The 20,825-nt window shown below is 45.1% G+C and overlaps 1 protein-coding gene across 1 annotated transcript in view; it reads left to right on the forward strand.

Moving 5' to 3' along the window:
• LOC146830670 (uncharacterized) overlaps window positions 1-19,440 on the forward strand; it is a 126,923-nt gene extending 107,483 nt beyond the window's left edge. Inside the window, exon 2 of the mRNA XM_085604063.1 lies at window positions 16,863-19,440. Within this exon, the coding sequence (XP_085460189.1) occupies window positions 16,863-17,885 (1,023 nt within the window). The 3' untranslated portion in view covers window positions 17,886-19,440. The remainder of the gene's footprint in view (window positions 1-16,862) is intronic.
• The last annotated feature ends 1,385 nt before the right edge of the window (window positions 19,441-20,825 follow it).

Genomic DNA, 20,825 nt, shown 5'->3' on the forward strand with positions numbered 1-20,825 from the left:
CCCCATGTGGCCTTCTTAGATGGAAGGACCATCATATTCTTCCCCAGACCTGAACGTAGAGTTCTCGCTGGCGTATACCATCTCAATTTGGGTTTTTTAAACTGATCTGGTCCTAGTCCATGCAAAGCTTTAAATGCCAAGCAGAAGGCCTTTAATTTACATCTTTGCCTAACTGCCAGCCAATGCAGTCTTCTGATGGCTTCTCTTGCTGATTCATTTTTTGGAATCTTAAAAATGAGGCGGGCCGCCGCATTCTGTAAAATCTGAAGTCTGTTAACGAGACCCGCTGCAAGTGTGAGATAAATACTATTACAATAGTCAATTCGTGTAAGGACCATTGCTAGGGTCACTTCTTTTAAAAGTTCATTCGGTATGTATTTTTTGAACTATTTAATCAGACTTGTAGAGCAGAAGGATGCCGATGTAATTTTCCTGACTTGTTCTTTAAATTTAATTTCCCTGTCTATTATAATACCTAGGTTCTTTACCTTGGTTGAGGGTATGGGTAGTGTATCCAACTCCGGCGACCACCAGTCCGGTGTCCAGACAGAGGGTTTGTTGCCAAAGATGATGACCTCGGTCTTTGAGGCATTGAGCTTCAAGCAATTTCTGTCTATCCAGTTGCTCACCTTTCTCATGCAAGTACTGAAAGCGCCTCCAGGGCTATCTCCCTAATTGTCAGAGAAACCACAATTTGGGTGTCATCTGCATATGAGGCCAGGGTAAAACCGGCATTTCTTATAATTGACGCTAGTGGCGTAACATAAAGATTAAAATGTGTAGGGCTGAGTGCCGATCCTTGTGGGACTCCACATGGTAGGGAGAACTGCCTGGAGACAAACTTCCCCATTGCCACATTTTGCTGTCGATTTGTTAGGAATGATTTTAGGAGATTAATTGCTATGCCTTTTATCCCTAAATCTTGAAGCCTTTCAACCAGAATCTCATGGCTGACCATATCAAATGCCACCGAAAGATCAAGCATTACCAGCGCCGCTGTCCCTCCTCCATCGAGAACTTCACGTATTTCTTCAGTGACTATAATTGATGCGGATTCAGTGGTTTTCCTGAAACCATGTTGTGATTCGTCAAGCAGCGAGTTCACTTTTATATATTCTGAAATTTGCTTATTCATAATTTTCTCCATCAATTTAGCAGCAAAAGAGAGTCTTGAGATCGGCCGATAGTTGCACGGCTCAGCGCTGTCCAAGTTATCTTTTTTCAAAAGTGGGAGAATTGAGATACTTTTCCATTGGACAGGGTGAACACATTGTTTAGAATTTGTCCCAGATTTCTTGCCACCAGGGCAGAAATTTGGTGCATTATATTTGGATGACAGGAATCATAAGAGAGCCTGATTTAATTGACAAAATTAGGTCTCTAAGTTGATCCTCTGAGGGGGTTTTAAATATAAAGAGTCTGGTTTTATTTTCACAACCTGAAGTCGTGTACTCGGCCTGAGGGTACAATGCTTTGTTTGCCGCAAATTTGTTTACCACCTTCTCTTGAAAGAAACTGGCCCGTATGTCACAGAATTCTTGGTTTATTCCAGTGTTAGTGGCATTAGTAGGGGTTACCAGCTTCTTGATGACTGAGAAAAGGGTTTTATTAGCGTCACAGGCCTTTTTTATATGCTCTGAAAAATAAGTAGTCTTTGCTTTTAAGATGCCCTCTTTATGCTTTGCTAATTTGGCCTCATATATTATCTTCTCTTCTGCATCATAGTTTTTTCTCCATTTCTGTTCCTGTCTGTGGCAGTCCTGCCTTGATAGTCTGAGATTCTCATCATACCAGGGTTGGGACATTTTTTTGTAGCAGACTTAAGGGAGGTTGGTACTATCTTGTCCAATGCTGTGTTTTGCCAATGTGTAAATATATCCACATAGAGCCAGGGCTAGGTTGAAAGGGATTGTTGTGCACTTGTTGTGCACATGATCATGTTGGCAGGATGGGGTGAAAAATGGAGGCCCTTGATTGCCACTGGAAAGTTGCTGCATTTAAGAAGCCTGTAAATTACTGCATTACATGTAATAGGCGGGCAGGTGCTCCTGTGTCCTACATGATATTCATAAATGCAGATATTCCAGTGAGGCCTATAGTGATTACCACAACCCTGCTATTGGGAGTGCAGGTGCCTCTGTATCCATGTTTGCCTACTGTGACTTAGGTGCATGTCTGCTTCGTAACATTCCCTGATGTTAAAATGTATGTCATTTTGATTCTTGCATTGTCAGGATAATGAGTACTTTTTCAGGATTTGCATAGTATGCACAGTATTTAGGATTCATGTCATTTTGGTCTTATCTTATGTTTAATATACCATTTATTTTTATATATAATCCTGTGTGGAGTCTCTTTTGTGGTGTATTCATTGTGTCCAAGTGTGAGTGTGTTGCACAAACGCTTTACACATTGCCTCTGATGATAAGCCTGCCTGCTCTGCACCAAGCTACAAGAGGGTGAGCACAGGTTATCTTTGGTGTGTAACTTAACTTACTTGCCCTGACTAGAGTGATGGGTTCTGCCTGGCTTAGGTGCTTAGCCTAGCCAACCAGGAGCCCCATTTCTAACAGGTACCATATATGGAAACAATCTGGGCAGAAGGTAGAAGTGTAGAGACACAATAATCAGTTTAATAAGAGAAACTCAGATCTGAAGATGGTTCAAATGAAATAAATTTTGGTCTGGTACATTATGTTAGTGGTGTGACATAAATGCTGAATCTAGAAAGCAAAGTAGGTGAGTTCATTATCTGTTCAAGGCATGCAGGAGCCACGAGACAAAACCAAACGCTGATTTTTACAGCAAACATATTTCATACATTTGCTTAGAATCCAGGGCTTTTGAAGAGGCACCAATAAAACATTCCAATACTTGTCTGGTTTGCCCTTTCTAGAGGGAGGGCATCACCCCCCCAAAGATATTTTTTAAACTGTGGCAAATTTGATATATTAGCTCAAGAGCTGTATACATCAAAAGGCAGTTAAAAAATCTGATTATGCAATTTCACGTGGTCTATCATTTTTAAAAATGTATACAGCATCTTTCGGCGCTTCATTCGTCCATGTTGAGTGTGGTCCAACTTGGAAGGGGGAGGGAAAACATTCTAAAGTTGCACTTATATTATAATCACAGGCCTGGGGCTGCCGATATAGATACATCATACTGCTGATTATAGCAATGCTCCTGCTCAATTAAATAGAGTTCACAAGATCAGAGATCAGATGAGTTACACCACACCTATAGGCTCAATCCATAAACAGCGGTAGTCAGAGCACTTTATATTGCAAATAATTAAAAGCCAATAAACAAGTCATAAACTAAGAGCCCACATCAGTAACTGCCCTCTGGTAAGAAGGAACCAAACTCAGCAATACATCTCAAACTCAGGATGCAGTACCCCTACAATATGAGCTTTAATCATCATTTTGCAAGGCAATCATTATGCCCAAAATGTCATTTGCCAGTTTCTAATTTATAAACATTTCTCCATTAAGTAAAAATATTTTATATTGGATGCATGTGTGCATTTAGGGCCAATGCAGCCTTTGGTTTCAAACATTAGCTTGTCACTGCCATTAAACATTCCCGTGTACTTCTGTCACACAAGGTACAGATCCTGTCTTTAATGTTAGTTTATTACTATCATCATTTTCATTAACTTGGCTGGGATTTTCACCACCAATATGCCAAGGACAGACAGAATTATGCCATGAATAGTAATGATAAGTCAAAGATTAGCACCTTTGTGCCACAGCCACCAGTAGACAACATCTGCAAAATGTTAAGAATGGGCACAGTTATGCCAGAAATTGTCAGACAGTTGACAGGAATGTCCACAATGTGTCAAGTCTTGTTCTCTATTTGATCACTGTTAGGGGCGAAAACAGTAGCTGTGTAATAATTGTCACATGTTGGACTTGGCCCTTTTTTGCAGGATCATCCCCAATCATTTTGCCTTCAAGCCTCCTATTTTTGCTGAATTCGTTTTTATTGGTCTTAGGACTCTGCATACTTTCCCTCAGCTAACCAGTGCTAAAGTGCTTGTGCTCTCTCCTTTAAAACATAGTAGAATTTACTTGTTCCCAATTGGTATATTTATTTACTCATAAGTCCCTATAAAAGTGGCACTGCCTGGGCCCAGTGCCTGTAAATGAAAGTTAATAGTGGGCCTGCAGCACTGATTTTGCCACCCACTTGAGTAGCCCTTTAAACATGTCTCAGGCCTACCATTGCAGCCTGTGTGTTCCATTTCGACTTGGCAAAATAAACTTTTTTTTAGGCCCAAACCCTCCTTTGTAAAAAATATATAAGTCACCCCCAGTGTAGGACCTTGATAGACCAGAGGGCAGGTTGCAGTGCATTGAACAATTTGGATGTGTTCTTTTTAGTTGTACATGTCCTGGAATTGAACACAATATTTTGTCATTACTGCAAGGCCCTCCCTTCCCATAGGATATTATAGGAGTTACCTTATTATATTTAATAAGTGAAATTTCCAAATGGGAGCAGGTAACCAGTTCATGTCTGATGTCTTTGGAATTCTCTCTCATGTTGAAGTCAGGTTTTAAACAGGAATTTTGAATATACCACTTAAAGAAAGTTGGCATTTTCCTGCCTTAGCCATTCAGTGCCCGCAGCCCGAATGTAGGTCAAATGAATGTGTGTAGCTGTCAGTAGGGCTTTGTGTATTCCTCCTAGACAGCCACACAACAGAGAGCATAGGTTTGCCTGGGTGGGACATCACCGGCAGGATGGGAGGCACCAGAGCTGGATAAAGCACTACTTACACATTAATAGTCTGTATCACACCTCCGGTAAAAGAGCTGTATACCTCATGCAGTTAGCCTTGAGCTAGTACAAGGGAGGGAGGAAGCCTGTGGACCCCAATATCAACTCTTCAGTACACATCAGGCCGTGTACATACTCTGCCAGGAAAAAGGACTGCTTCGCTGCTGAAAGGACTGTTATTCTGCTGAACTGCAGCTCTGAAGGACTGCTGGTCTGCTGCTTGCTGCTTTCTTGCCTGAGTGAGAAGGACTGGACCTGCATCTGTTGAACACAGGTCCCCAAATTGACTCTAAGGGCTAGTTGTCTGTCCTCTTGACCAGAGCCTCAGAGACAGAAGGCTCCAACAACCTTAAACTGGGGTAAGATAAGATACATTTTTCAAAGCGTTTGAATGCCGCGGCTTCTTGGCGCTGAAAGTGTGAAGAGGTACTGTAACGTTGACAACGGCGACTTAGTTGGTGGGGAACAACCAGGATTTTACCTAAAAAGTGGCCTGTTGGATAGCATTCTCATTGCGATAGGCATCTGATTCCACAGTTTTGCTGCACAATGTGATAAACTCCTACCTCCCCATCTTGCTCTGCGAAATTTGGAGACATGAATGAGACCCACATTTGTGGATCTAAGATTTCTGGTGAAAGTATACCATGAGAACAGTTTCTGGATATCAACCAAACCACCTCCATATAGCGCCTTGTGCACCAAACAGAGGGCCTTAAATTCTACTTGTTGTTGGATAGGGAGCCAGTGTAGAGATCTTATGCCAGCCGAGGTGAAATGGCCTTTAGGAATGTTTAATAACAATCCAATCGTGCAGCAGCATTTTGTAAGAATTGAGATTTCATCCTCTGAGTCTTGTCAATGCCCATAAAGAGTGCATTGCAGTAGTCTATTTTTGAAAGAATTGGAGCTACTACCACCGACTTCCTGAGTTCCTGAGGGATAAATGGGAAAATCTTCCGTAAAGTCTTCAGTAAGAAGAAGCAGGAGGAAGTTAGACGATTGATCTGAGCTGAAAAATTAAGCTGATCATCAAAGATCACTCCTAGGTTCTTGGCATTAGCTGTTGGACGAGGACATTCACCAGCCTCAATCGGCCACCAAATTTCATTCCACAGGAATTGGCCTTTGCCGAACTCCAATACCTCTGTTTTATCAGCATTGATCTTAAGAAAATGTTGGCTCGTCCAGCTCATGATTTCCGTCAAGCAGGCATGAAAGCTAATGGCGGTGGTCTCTGGCTGTTTAGATATGGAAATGACAAGCTGCGAATCGTCCGCTTAAGAGACCAGAATAAAGCTATGCTCTCTGACGACTCTGGCCAATGGAGTAACATAGATATTAAATAGAGTTGGTGATAAGGCTGATCCCTGCGGCACTCCGCACAGAAGGTGAAATGTGTTGAATTGTAGATTTTCCCAGTGTATGTTTTGCTCCCTGGAGGCTAGAAAGGAGGAGAGAAGGGCCAGAGCCGTATTCTCAATCCCCACAGCCTTCAGCCGCCGCACTAACACCGTATGATTCACGGTGTCAAATGCTGCTGATAGGTCTAAGAGGATAAGGACGGCTCTATCCCACCCATCCACCTGTCTGCGAATTTCTCCATTGCACTAATCAAAGAAGTCTCAGTCGAGTGACATGACCGAAATCCATGCTGACTTTTCAAGGATTTTGGCTGCTACTGGCAAGCATGAAATAGGTTGATAATTTTTGACCTCAGTAGGGTCCAGGGTAGGCTTTTTCAGGATTGGCCTAATACACGATTTTTTCCAGCCACAAGGATACATCCCTGACTCTAACACTTTGTTTAAAAGGGGAGTTAGATGTAAACTGATCTTCCCAGAGACCAGGTCCATAGTGGCCGGTGGACAGGGATCATTAGGGGATCCTGATTTAATGGTAAGGAGGATATTGTTCACTTCCTCGTGAGTAAGAGACCAGAAACTGGTGAGTTGGCACTGAAAACCTTCTCCTCCAGTGGCGGCCCGTTACAATCGTCCACGACAGGAGCTGAGTTCAGGAGGTCGCTGTAAATCAGTTGTACCTTAGTCTGGAAGAAAGTAGCCAGCTTATTACAGAAGGGGAGCAGGACTCACTGATGACAGAGTCCAGGTGCTGGGTTCATGGTTGTTGATCACCTGTTGTGGCTCTTAGACTTCTGATCAGGAGGCCAGCAAACTATCCCTTGGCGTCACTCTGGGGTCCTGGGTTCAGAGTTGCCGGTCCAATCCTTCTCAACCAGGCGAGAGTGCAGCAGGTCAGCACAGCAGGGCAGAGTCCTTCAGAGCAGCTATCCTTCAGAGCAGCAGTCCAGCAGAGTGGCAGTCCACCACAGAGGCAGTCCAGCAGAGCAGTGGTCCTCAACAGCACAGAAGTCCATCTTCCTGGCAGTGTTTCCACAGGTCCAGAAGTTTACTGAAGAGTTTGGGGCATATTTATCATCATATCATGCAGTGCAACAAGTCACCTTGCTGCCCTGCATGAGTGGGAAGGGGCAGGCATGCATGATACTTAACATTGTACAGTGCATTCCTGCTATTTCCCAGCGCTGGCACATAATGTGCTGCCTAGCACCAATGCAGGCACCCTTGCACCATGATGCAAGGGTGCCTGCGTTGCTAGCAGGAATATTTTTGTGCAGGAAGGACCACCATCCTGCACAAAAAAAATTCTCCGAGGCATTTTCCTCTTTCAATGTGTGCTGCATAATTTAGTACACATAGAAATCGGGAAAAAAAGAGGAGAAATAGAGATATTTCTCCTCGCTACGCCTCACTTGGGGAGTTGTAGCAGTTTTAGCACATTTCCTGGTCTACCAGTTATGGTAAATATGGGAATGGGTAGCAATCCATGGGTTTTCTGTGGTAACATACCACACACCACCCATGGAAAGCCTCCCTGGGAAAGAGTAACGCAATGCAGAGATTTGCGCTGCGTTGCATTACTCTCGATTTATCAAGCCACTTGGGCCATGCAAGGTGGCCTTGCTAGGCTTGATAAATCACATTTCAAGGGTTGCTTCGCTTTTGCACCCCATTGAGTGGTGTAAAAGTGACCCAACCCTTGATAAATATGGCCAGATGTGTCTGAAGTCCAAAATGTATACCAAGTTGTGCCATTGAAGTGGAGAGAAGCTTCTCGAGGCATGCCTTTGAAGTGCACAGGTACCCATCCTTACTTGCCCTGGCTCCAGACTAACTACAGGAGGTATGCAGCCCTTTGTATCGAGGCATGGCACAGCCTAATCAAGTGTAAATAGAGCTGTGCCCAGCTACTCCCTCCCATTCTACTAGTGATGGCCCATCCAGGCACACCTAAGCTCTCTAGGAGGAATACACAAAGCCCAACTATCAACTACACCCACTCATGTGACCCAGTGACAGGCTGCAGGCACTAAATGGCTAAGGCAAGAAAATGCAAAGACCCAGGCAACCATCAGTGCTCAAACCTAAAAAGCCTGTGGGCTAAATTAAAACATATTAATTTATTCTATTCAAAAGTAACAAATAACTTTCAAAAGAGGCTCATGTGGATGCAAAGCAAATTTAATTATGTTTTAAATCTCTTTCATAAACCAAACTCCTAAATGCCTTCTATGAATACCGAAAATCGTAAAGTTAGGTTTTTGTCTCAGATTACTTTTGTGAATCGGGCCCCTAGTCCCCAGCACCAGGGGTGCAAGTGTGCCCGCCTGAGTCTGCACCAGCAGAATGGATACAGGTTCAACTAATACGTGTATCTGTGCTAAGCTACAGACCTGCGATGGCAGGCAGCACAAGCATTCGCGGGAAACATAGGTGCGGGTGCGCACATACAGCGACCTGAGATGGCAGGATGCTCATGAATCTAATTGAGAGAGCCGCCAATGCGCACACATTGGTCGGCATGGGCGACCGGTCCATTGTTTGAACCAGGCCGTAACACCTTAGAAGCGAGCTCACAACGCTGCCGGGGCCAGTTGGACTTGGGTCGACCCCCCTTAAGGGTGCGATTGTGCACACCTGGCCTGTGATGAGAGGCCAGGCACCTTGTCACTAGCACCATGGTGGCAAGCGCGCGGAATCAGGCCTGGACTGGGTGTTAGAACACCGTTGATGCAGGTATGCACTCACCAGCCCGCATTGGAAGACTGGTCACCTATCCACAATGCCATAGGTGTCAGGACGCAGCCTCTAGCCTGGACATGTATTCAGAACAGCTTAAGGGCCAGTGCACACACAGAAGAAGAATTAACACCTTTCAGGTACAAGTGACTACACCCAGGTCTTCATTGGCAGACCGGCCCATGTTTCAGAACACCAGGTCAGCCCCTCTTCCTAGCTTGTGTAGGAAGGTGCACATACCTTCCTACAGCCTTGACAGTGAGGACGTGCTCAGGGCCCTGTGGTCACACAAGAGAATCAGCAACACCCCAGGAGTATCCCATGAGAAGAGCTGAACTTTAAGGCAGGGGGAGACCCCTGTAGGAGGCTTCTCACTACCTGGACAGGGAGCATCCATATGTCCCCGCCCAGCCTTCAGCCTACCACCCCTGCTCCTGTCAGATCTTGCCTGGTAGGGTGCCCTCATGGTATGGGATGACACTCTCAGGGTTGACTGAGATGTAAGTAATGCCAACCTAGGCTAGGGCGCAATTAGTCCCCACAGGCCTGCAATAACAGGCAAAATTCGTTGTTAACAGGCTATCTGTTGGGAGGCATACTCGGTGCTACATCCCACTACTAGCCAGTGCCATACCACCCCTGTGGCATGGAGGTACAGTACCTAAACCCATCACATACGCATCGTCTGCCCGATGCAGGTGAGGTGGCTGCATGCACCTTCCCTCTGCCATACAGTAGGAAGGTGCCCAGATCCTATAGTTATGTGGAGAGAGTCAGCAAAGTCTAGGAGGAAAAATCTAAAAGTTTGAGGGTAAATACCCCTAAAAAGGCCATCTCCAAAAGGGCAAGAATAGGACCCTTACAGTGCTAAACACTCCTGCCTCGTGATCTGAGTGTTTACTGGATAAACATAAACAAAATGCCGTTTAGAGGTTTTATCCATTTTAAGACCAGCTCAGGCATCAACTTTCCTTGGCAGTGTTAGAAATGGGATTCCTGGTTGGCTGAGGTATGCACCCAAGCCAGGCAGGAACCAACACTCTAGTCAGGGTAAGCTAGATACACACTAAAAGATAACCGGTGCTCAATCTCTGGTAGCTTGGCACAGAGCAGCCCGGCTTCTCTAAAGTAGCAATGTATAAGTATTTGTGCAACACATACACAGTAACACAATGAATACACCACAAAAAGAAACCACACAGGTTTAGAAGAATAGATTATTATATTCTGAACAAAACAAGACCAAAATTACAAAATCTAATGCACAGAAGCTGAGATATAAAATTTAAAAAGAATAAATGCAGTTATGTCCTTAAAAGCAAGTAGAGCTTAAAAGGTTAGTTTAGGTTGCATTGGACATGGGGCATACCCAGGTGAATAAAGTACCGTTCCTTGTCGCAAATAGCAAGATGTGTCAATGTCGAGGGCCGCAGATTTAGGATGAGTGGATCTTGTCCATGTAGTGAAGGTGATGTGCCAGTTCTGCAGACTGGTGCCGGAGTTGTGAGGCATCGAGCGATGTGCCAGATTCTGTCATGCAGTCATGGCAGGAGTGAGGTGTTACCTACAAGTTCACCACTCCTTTTCACCCCCAAGGTAATGGACTGGTTGAGAGATTCAACCGAACCCTGCAGGGCATGATTATGGGTCTTGGTGAGCCCATGAGCCATAAGTGGGACGTCTTCTTACCATGCCTTTTGTTTGCTCACAGAGAGGTACCCAAGAAGTCCTTAGGGTTCAGTCCCTTTGAGCACCTGTATGGGCATCCAGTAAGAGGACCTCTAAGTCTGGTCAAAGAAGGCTGGGAGAAAGCTCCCAGTAAACCTCCCCAGGATGTATAAAGCTACATGCTGGTCTTCAGGAACCAGACTAAGAACTTCAGACAACTCGCACTGGCGAATCTGAAAGCCAGCCAGGAGGAGATGAAACGTTGGTATGATCAGAATGTCACTCTGATCGAGTTTCAGCCTGGACAGAAAGTATGGCTCATGGCCCCAGTGGAGACTTGTGAGCTCCAGGATAAGTGGACCGGACCATTTGAGGTGATGGAGTGCAAAAGTAAAGTCACCTACTTGGTGGACTTGCAGTCTCCTAGGAACCTTTTGCGGGTCCTGCATGTGAACCGCCTTAAGCCCCACATGGAGAGGTCCGAAGTGGGCATGCTCCTAGCAACAGATACTGGAATGAAGGAGGAGACTGAGCCTCTTCCTGACCTCCTGTCTGCGAAGGAACACAGTTGGTCAGTGGACGGTGTAACACTCTCCTCACCCTGACTCCTGAACAGCAGAGTGATTGCCGCCAACTGTTGGGGAAGTTTGCTGCTCTGTTCTCCTTGACCCCTGGTGTAACTCAGTGCTGTGTCCATGATGTTGACACAGGGGAAAATCCTCCTGTAAAGCACAAAATCTAGAGAGTGACTGACAGGGTCAAGACTTGCATCAAGGAGGAGGGCACCAAGATGTTAGCGCTAAGGGTGATTGAGCCGTCAAACAGCCCTTGGGCCAGCCCAGTGGTATTGGTCCCAAGGGCTGCCGCACCTAGTACCACGCCAGAACTCCGGTTCTGTGTGGACTACCGAGGGTTCAATTCGGTCACCAGTACTGATGCACACCCCATTCCCAGAGCTGATGAGCTCATAGATCGGTTGGGAGCTTCCTGATACCTCAGTATTTTTGACTTAACATCTGGGTACTGGCAGATTGCCCTAACTGATGGGGCAAAGGAGAGGCCAGCATTCTCAATGCCAGAGGGGCACAACCAATTCCGGGTGATGCCCTTTGGTTTGAAGAATGCCCCTGCCACCTTTCAGAGGTTGCTCAATCAGGTGTTGGCTGAACTAGAGGATTTCAGTACTGCCTACCTGGATGACATTGCAGTGGTTAGTGCCACTTGGAAGGAACATCTGCACCACCTCTGGGAAGTGTTGAAAGCTCTGCAGAGGGCAGGCCTCAAGATCAAGGCAAACAAGTGCCATATTGGGCACGGTTCTGTGGTGTACTTGGGACACCAGGTGGGGAGCAGCCAGGTAGCGCCCATACAGCCCAAGATTGATACCATTCTGGCTTGGGAACCCCTCAAGACCCAGATAGAGGTGGGAGCCTTCTTAGGACTCACCGGGTATTACAGGAGATTTGCCAAAGGGTATGGCACCATTGTTGCCCCCTTGACAGAGCTGACTTCCAGGAAGCGGCCCAGGAAGGTGAACTGGACTGACGCCTGCCAGAAGGCTTTTGATGCCCTGAAATCTGCCATGTGCACGGCGCCCGTACTTCAGGCGCCCAACTTCTCAAGGGAATTCATTGTGCAGACAGATGCTTCAGAGCATGGTGTGGGGGCTGTGCTCTCACAGCTAAATGAGGAGGGCCGATACCAACCTGTAACCTTCATTAGTAGAAGGGTACTTCCACAGGAACAGAGGTGGAATGCAATTGAGCGTGGGGCATTTGCTGTGGTCTGGGCGCCAAAGAAGCTGAAGCCCTACTTGTTTGGGACTCACTTCTGGCTTCAGACTGACCACAGGCCCCTCAGATGGTTGATGCAAATGAGGGGTGAGAATCCAAAGCTGCTGAGGTGATCCATTTCCCTAGAGGGGATGGACTTCACGGTGGAACACCGCCCTGTTACAGAACACACCAATGCTGATGGTCTGTCAATATTTTTCCGCCTTAGTGAAGAGAACTCCCAAGAGAGTGGATAGTTCTCCCCACATTTCAGCTGGAGGGTACACGTGTTAGACCTGGCACCATTGGCATGGGTCTCCACTGCATTTTTTGCCTTTGCTGCCTGCGTTTTTGCTGTGTGTTGGGCTCCGTTTTGCTGGTCTAGATGCTTTGGGCACTTTGCCACTGCTGTTCAGTGCAAAAGTGCAAGTGCTCCCTTTGTAAATTGTTGTCATGGTTTGGTGTTTGCATGATTGGCTGATTTGATTTACTAGTCAGTCCCTAGTACAGTACACTGTGTGTGCCCAAGGCCGGTAAATCAAATGCTGCTATTGGGATACAGCACTGATTGTCTCACCCACATAAGCAGCCTGTAAATGTAGCTCTGGCCTGCCATTACAGACCCTGTGTACAGTCTGGTACTGCCATGTCGACCTGGCACGTGCACCCACTTGCCAGGCCCTAACCCTCCCTTTTCTTACATGTTAGTCACCCCTAAGGTAGGAACAAGGTACCCCAGTCGACAGGGTGCAGTGTATGTGAAAGGTAGGACATGCCCTGGTGTGTGTGACATGTCCTGATAGTGAATTACTGCCAATTTCGTTTTTCACTTTTACAAGGCTACCTGTTCCCATTGGACAGAATGAGGAGTATGCTTATAACATCCTATAAACATAACTACCCCTGGGAACAAGCTAGGAAAATAAAGTTTAGTATGCCTGAACTCAGAATATTTAAATGCATCTTTTAGTGAGGGTGATTTTTACATTCTGTGTTTGAAAATACCACCTTTAGAAAGGAGGTATTTTCTTGCTTAGCCATCCAGTGTGCTTCTGCTAGGTTTGTGTATTGCATGTCTTGCTTTTGGATGATAGGGGCTGGGGAGGAGCAGTGGATCCAGAGAGCCTGATGAGTCAGGACTGGGTTGCATTTAGAGTAATGGGAGGAGATTTCCTTTCACCTGAATGGGCCTAGTCTGCCAAGGACAATGCTTTCTCCACTTCCTACCAGGAAGCTGCACCAGAGAGGACAGAACCGGTTTTCACCAAGCACAGGGCTTCTCTGCCACCAGAGAACAAAGGATTTTGTACTGTAAATATTGGGGCCCAGACGCCAGAATTTTAGAAAACTTCTGGGAATCAAGAGGAACCTTTACCAAGGAGAAGAGGAGCTGAGGAGGAATACTGCTGCTGTGCTGTTTGCTTTCTGGGGTTGGCCTGCAGTGGCTACTTTCTGCCAAGGAAAAAGGAAAGGACTTTGCTGTTTGCTGTGTCCCCTGCTAGAGGAAGATCTCCAAGGGCTTGGAACTGAGCTTGCCTCCTGTTCTGAAATCTCAGGGAACAAAAACTTCACCACCAGCTCCCTTGAAATTCCTTGCTGGGAGTGCTGACCTACAAAGAGATGCCTGCTGCTGTTTTGGACCTCTAGAGACTGTTTTCCGCTGGGAGCTGAAAAAGTATTGCAACTTCGAGAAGCGAGATGCATCCGCACCAGTTTCTGACGCATCGCCGAAGAAATTGTCGTAGCGCCTGACCGCAGCTTGAGAAATCGCAGCACGCCGCATCGAGTGCAACGATCTCCAAAGTCCTAGATCACCGCACCGATTTCAACACAAGGCCTGCTGTGTGGCTGCAAGAATTCAGGCATTGTTCCGGATCATTGCATCGCATCGAGGCACCAAGTTTGTTGCATCATTGGGGGACGCAGTAAGAAACAACACATCACCTCCCCACGCAGTAAGAAACCGACGCGTCACCTCCTCTTCGATTAGGAACTGACATATCACCTCCCCTGCACTGTAGTAAGGAACCGACGCATCACCTCCCCCAGAGCAAGGAATCGATGCATCGCCTTCCCTGAGTGTAAGGAATGGATGCATCACCTTCCCTGTGGCCCGTTTTGTTTGTTGGCATGATGCATCCCAGGTACTTTGTGAGAAAAGTGTTGCATCTGCAATTGGCTTTGAACTGAACTATTTCTACCATCTGAAAGTCATATTTGTATTACTGTATTGTGGTTTTTTGTCGTTTGGTCTTGTTTTGGTTTTGATAAAGATTACTTACTTTTCTAAACTGGTGTGGGGACCATTTGTAGTGTTTTCACTGTATTAATTTATGTGTTCACAAATGCTTTACACACTGCCTCTGAGATAAGCCTGTCTACACGTGCCAAGCTACCAAGGGGGTGAGCAGGGGTTATTTTAGAAGTGTATCCCCCTTAACCTGACCAGAAGCAAGGGTCCCTATTTGGACAAAGGTACCTACCTCTGCCAACAAGAGACCCCCATTTTTAACCCAAGCCAAAAAAGCCCATGGAGATCACTTGGAATGAAGGCAGAGTCCAGCTCTTCTTCAGCAGACTTAGAGAGCAGCAGGCAGCAGGCCAACAAACAGAAAAGCAGGCCTTCCAGATCAGCAGGCCAGTTTAGTCCTTAAAGCAGCACAGGAGTTTTTCTGGCAGAGCTTTAGTTACAAGTCCAGTGGTGTCTGGTTAGATGGGGTCAGAGACCCAGTACTTATACCCAAAAGTGCATTTGATATGGGGTGACATCAAAGCAACTTGCTGAAGTGCACAAAGCTCCCATTCAGCCCAGTCCTGTCTGACAGACTACCTGTAGGGCTAATTGGTACTTTGTGTGGGGACGGGACACTGCCTATTCTTTTGAAGTGTTAGCCCCTCCCTTCCATCCTACCCAGGCAAGGCCATCAGAATGCAGATGTATGTAGATGGGTACTCAGACACACCGATCCTTCCTGTGTTGTGACAGCCTAGATGGAATGCACAAAGTTTAGCTATGACCCACCCCATGTGTGTATTGGAGACTGGTTGTCAGGCACACAGAACAGTAAGTGCAGAGAAATGTCCATTTTCTAAAAGTTGCACTCCCAAAAAAAGGAATTGTTAAATCCAACTTCACCAGCAAGGAGGAGTTATCGTTACCATTCCAAACATATGAAACATGAAAAAGCTACTCCTGTCCGATCAGGAATTACAGTTTAAATGTGTATTAAGGAGTTCCCAATGCTAACCTATGACAGGAGTAGGCTTCACTATAGTGAAAAACGAAATAGGTTGTTTGTCGCAACCAGGACATGCACAACACATGTGCTACCTTTTTCTTACCTGGCACCCTGCCCTCAGGGTTACTTAGGGTCTACCTTAGGGGTGACCTATATGTGATAAAAGGAGAGTTTAAGGCTCGGTAAGTAGTTTTAAATGGCAGTAAACTGCACACACAGGCAATGCAGTGACAGACCTGAGACACGTTTTAAAGGCTACTTCTGCTGGTGACAAAATCAGTGTTGCAGCCCAATATTAGCATTGAAGTACAGGTCCTGGGTATATGGTATACCACTTTACAAGAGACCTAACTGCACAACATATATGCCAATCAGGTATACACCCATGTCATAATGTTTAGGAGAGAAGCACATGCATTTTAGCACTGGTTAGCAGTGGTAAAGAGCTCAGACTTCTAAGGCCAACAAAAAGAATCAGCAATAACAAGTAGTAAAAGGCAACAATTCTGGGGGGATATCACCCTGACGGTGTCAGGCCTAAAAAGCTGTAAATGCCATAATTTCTGAGCAGTTCTCTTTCACTAATGGGAATCGTTTGTGGTGAGGTTTTTTTTATCACTTATACTACCTGCCAGCATTTATTTGACCCTGTATACTAAGCAAATTGAATAGATTCTGCTTGCAGAAATTCTTTTCACCTTCTATAAGTGGGCATTATTCAGTGGCCTAACAAGGAGTGAATGGGCCCCTCTACAAGGAAAGAAACTGGGCCTCCATCCCCAGTTTTGAAAATAAAAAAACAGCTACTAACTGTTTGAAGAGGGTCCCTAATATTCCTGGGCCCTGGTGCCACTGCACCTGCTGCACTGATAGTTCTGCCCCGTCAATAATTTCCACAAGATTTAATTTTCATTTATAACGGGCACTATTGCTTTCGTACTTTCCATTAAAACTGATTCATGATTTATTTTCTGTTTCACACAATACTGCACCCCCGAATTTTGCAATGTTGTTTTCTAAATGTATTTATAAAGTGAACATTTATAAAAAAAAGAAAACAATTATTGTCTTCTATGCCTTATTTATATTGGAATCAGAACACAGGGTATAAATCTATTTTCTCTGTAGTCTTTTAGCAATGTATTATTTATCAAATAAATATTTAATCTTGCTAAAACGAATACCCATCTCTTCATCAAAATTGAACATCATATAAAATTACTAGGACTAAAAAAGTGCGAAGACTACAGAGCACCAGTAACGTTTCTCTTTTTTGTTTGTTTCTGCAGCGACTCCCAGAAGCAGAAAAGACCCATCTCTCAAAATTCAAGAGCAGCACCGTTGAGGTCGACGACCTGCATCCCAATCAATTTATAAACATGAAACATCCTCTTAAGATAATAGAAAAAACATGCAAAGATCCTGATTCTAAGGTCAATGCCGGCTGTTTACAGAATAACAACAGCCAGGAGGAGCACGTGCTGGGAACTGGCAAACAAACCAAAGGCCTGACTGTCGGACAAACGCCAACCTCCTCAACTGGGGTGAAACCCATGGGCAGTGTGGAGTTAAAGCGACCCGTGAAACTCGCGCCACTCGTGATCCCTTTGGAAGTGAAAAACGCTCAGCTTCAGAAGATAATGACCGTGGAAGCCGAGGCAAAGAAGGCTTCAGAAAAATTATCACTCCCGGGCGTCATCAATAGGAACAATGAGCCGCGTGCCAAGAGGGTCAAAAACCTGCCTCAGATGGAACTGGCCATTTTACACGAGATGCGACTGGCGGAAAAGGCACTGATTGAGAAGAGACGGGGCACGTGCTCGCTGAGGGACACCAAGCAGCTCTCGATGAGCGCGCCCTCTTTGAAAGATGACGACGTTAGTGTCGTAGCCAGGAAGCAAGCCAATGAGGTGGTCCCTGATATTCCATTCAAGTCAGGCGTTCCCAAAGTCAAGGCTCCCATCCTTCAGGCCCCCCTCTTAGCAGGAAGCGGCTCTCAGTCTGACCTCCTCCCCAAAGCCGCCAGTGGACGATTCCGAATGAAAAGCACCAAAGATCGCGAGGATGACCCAGGCAGGTGTAAACCAATGAGGTTTATTGGACTGAGTTTGAATGATGCCCAACGGAAAACAGTAGGTGAGAGCTGCGATGGGAAGGCTCGTTTGGAAGTGAATACAGAAAGTGGAGTTAAGAAAATGAGCGGCAGAAGAGGAACTGCTAGTGCCGGAGCTAGAGAAGCTAAGACAATGGAAGAAAGACCACTAAGTCGGAGAATGGTTATGAGTCATTCTAGATGCCAGGATGAAGAATAATTTTCCTAGTCTATGTATGTGACTAGTGAGCACACATTTCACTGAAATGAAAAATATAAACCACAAGGTATAATATGTCAATTGCAACTGCTGTAGTAGAAGTGGCATTTGATTTGATACAAGGCACAATAAATAACATTCACACTCTGGGTGTTCAACACAGGGCCAGCTTGTACCAGGGTTTCTGATTATCCACATAAGTTACATTTGAAAGGTATTTTTCATGTGACACTGTCACCCTTCTGGCAAAAGCTTTAAGAAAAATGCAGCGTTCAAATTCTATGCAATTATGCTTTTATATGGAATCAGAACTTTTGCATTCGCCCCATATTCACAATTTTGTATGGAAGTGTTGTTTAGCGTACACTTTCCTCATAATTGTTGTCATCCATTTGAAAAATCTACACAAGGTACATACTTTTAAACTCACAGACGATCTTTAAGCTCTACATTGCCTCAGAAAAGTAGACAAGAGAGACTGAAAAGAAAAACCTATGTTGTTGTTCAGAGTATTGTCTTTTCAAAGTATTTAGGGCCTCATTTATGAAAAGTGACGCATCACTGCGTGAAAACAGTGATGTGTCACTTTTCACTGCGCCCTCCCTGCGAATCCAATGATGCGTCATATTTACAGTATGAAGCATCATGTCGCAAGGAGCCACAGATACGTCAGTATTTCTGACGTATCTGTAGGCACAAAAGTGACGCATCGCTGGAGTGTGTCACAAAAGTGACGCAACTCCAGCAATGTGTCCTTTCACATAGGGCAAGCCCCATGTGAAAGGGCCTGCGTCAGTCTTACGCCTGCTGTGAGGCAGGCGCAACATATTGACGCATTTGCACCCTAGAAGTGGCGCAGTGAAATCTCGTAGATTTCACTACGTCACTTCTACGATGCTTACTTACGTGGGAACGCCCACCCTGCATACATTATACCTGACGCAGGTATAAGGTAGCGCAGGGGTTTACAAAGTGACGCATCTAGGTAGATACGTGACTTTGTAAATATGGCGCATCATGGCGCATGTTTTACGCCACTGGCGCGTCACAAAAAGTGACGCACCGGTGGCACAAAAGTGACGCAGGGGCTCATAAATGAGCCCCTTAGCATTTTTCCTAAAAGATAGAAATACGGCTGGGCACAGAACACAGTGAAGTGGGAAATTCAAACTAGGAACGCCAACAATCAGAGACTCTTCAAACCTACGTACATTTAGCACACTTCTCTTTTACATACAGTTAATGTAAATAGAAATCATTTACATTATAAATTTTGGACCACGAGGATAGCCTTACATGTAGAAAATAGCAACAGTCACAAACCTTTCATATTTATGTACAAATAAGTCAATTTAGTCGATTAATACACATTAACTACTCATCTTCATTAATCATATACTTTACAAATCACTATTGCATTTCTGATTATTTACTAATATTGCTTATCACAATACCATCTGCCATTTTTTCCAAAATACATAAACTGGTATGGTCTTAATTATTTTGTGTGTAATGTCTGTTTGTGCATTCTTTCTGTTTATAAAACCAATAAAGGCTTTTAACAAAGAATATAAAAGAAAGAAAGGCATTGGAGACATTGTAGAAGCCAATAGTTTATATAAAATGCTCATTCATTGAGTTCTGTGCATCTGTACCATATGGAGGGGATGATATATGTGTAACCTCTTATTTGTTACATATAGAATTATTAATGGGTAACAGGGAATACTGGGATTTTTTCCCTGAGGTGTTTTGAGTGACATGACGTAGATGACAAGAGCAAAGTTCGATTTTTCTATGATGTCACTCATTACCCCGAAGTGAGAACGCGAAGGTGACAGACATCCCCGTAAGTCGCTTTTTACCCATCTACAATTTAATTTTATGTATGCCCGCCCTCTCCCCTCAAAGTATCTACCCCTGCTTTCAACTGATATGCAGGGGCAGAGGAGTAATGGGGCGGCAGGAGGGGGGGGGGGGGGGGGTGGCATACTTAACATGGCTTCTAATCCCTGTCCAAAACTGAAAAAAACACCTCCTGTCACCAACCCACCACCACTCTCTGAGCCTTCGCTCACCTTTAGAAGCTGTGCTTCCTGCATTCCAGCTCTGCTCTCACGGAGACCCGCCTGAGCAGCCTGAAATTCTTTTATGAGGAAGCACCAGTGAGTTATGAGATCTGTAACCAACTATTGCTACTGTCACAGCAGTGACTTATCACATTTAGAAAGTGAGATTCACGGTAATGGCTTTCAGTGAGAGCCACGCATAACAAAATATTTATTCATGGACTGCAAGAGTAAATAAGCCAGTCACCTAATCCATTATTTAAATGTCTTGCTTGGATTTATATACTCAAACTATATCATATCACTCAGTCCACACAATAGGAACTATTGTGACCTGCCCTTGTTACCTATGTTGTGTCCTTTCTCTGGCACTTCCCCTCTGTTCAGTGCCCTGTTGCTTCTCAGATAGGTGTGTGCCATAGAGGTACCACTACAAACATACCTTTGTTTTTTGCAGTTAATGTTTTATAGCTCTGGTATCCCCAGCTGAGTTCTAAGAACTGAAATATCTTACTTAAATTGAAAAGAACTCAAGAGGAGGAATGTCTGCTGCTCTGTCTACTTTTATGAGGACTGAACTTGCTTTCTCTTTAACCCAAGGGCTACATGTGACTCTCAGCCAGACCAGCTGCCTCCCCCCCCCCCCACTCCCCTCTAGCACAACCTCAGGGAGATAAAATGATGAAAAGGGCTTCTAGTTGGAAGTGAACTAGTCTTTGCTGGAGCCCTTGCTGCTGCTGAACTGTGTTCAGGGCTCTAGATGCTTCTGCTAACAATTTGAAAGCTTCATGATTGACATGGAAGAACTTCTTCCAGCATCCTTAAATGTTGGGACATAGTACATCCTTGAAGTCAGGAGAACTTGAGACAA

The sequence above is a fragment of the Triturus cristatus genome, chromosome 5_1, assembly GCF_964204655.1.
Source record: "Triturus cristatus chromosome 5_1, aTriCri1.1, whole genome shotgun sequence".
NCBI lineage: Eukaryota > Metazoa > Chordata > Amphibia > Caudata > Salamandridae > Triturus > Triturus cristatus.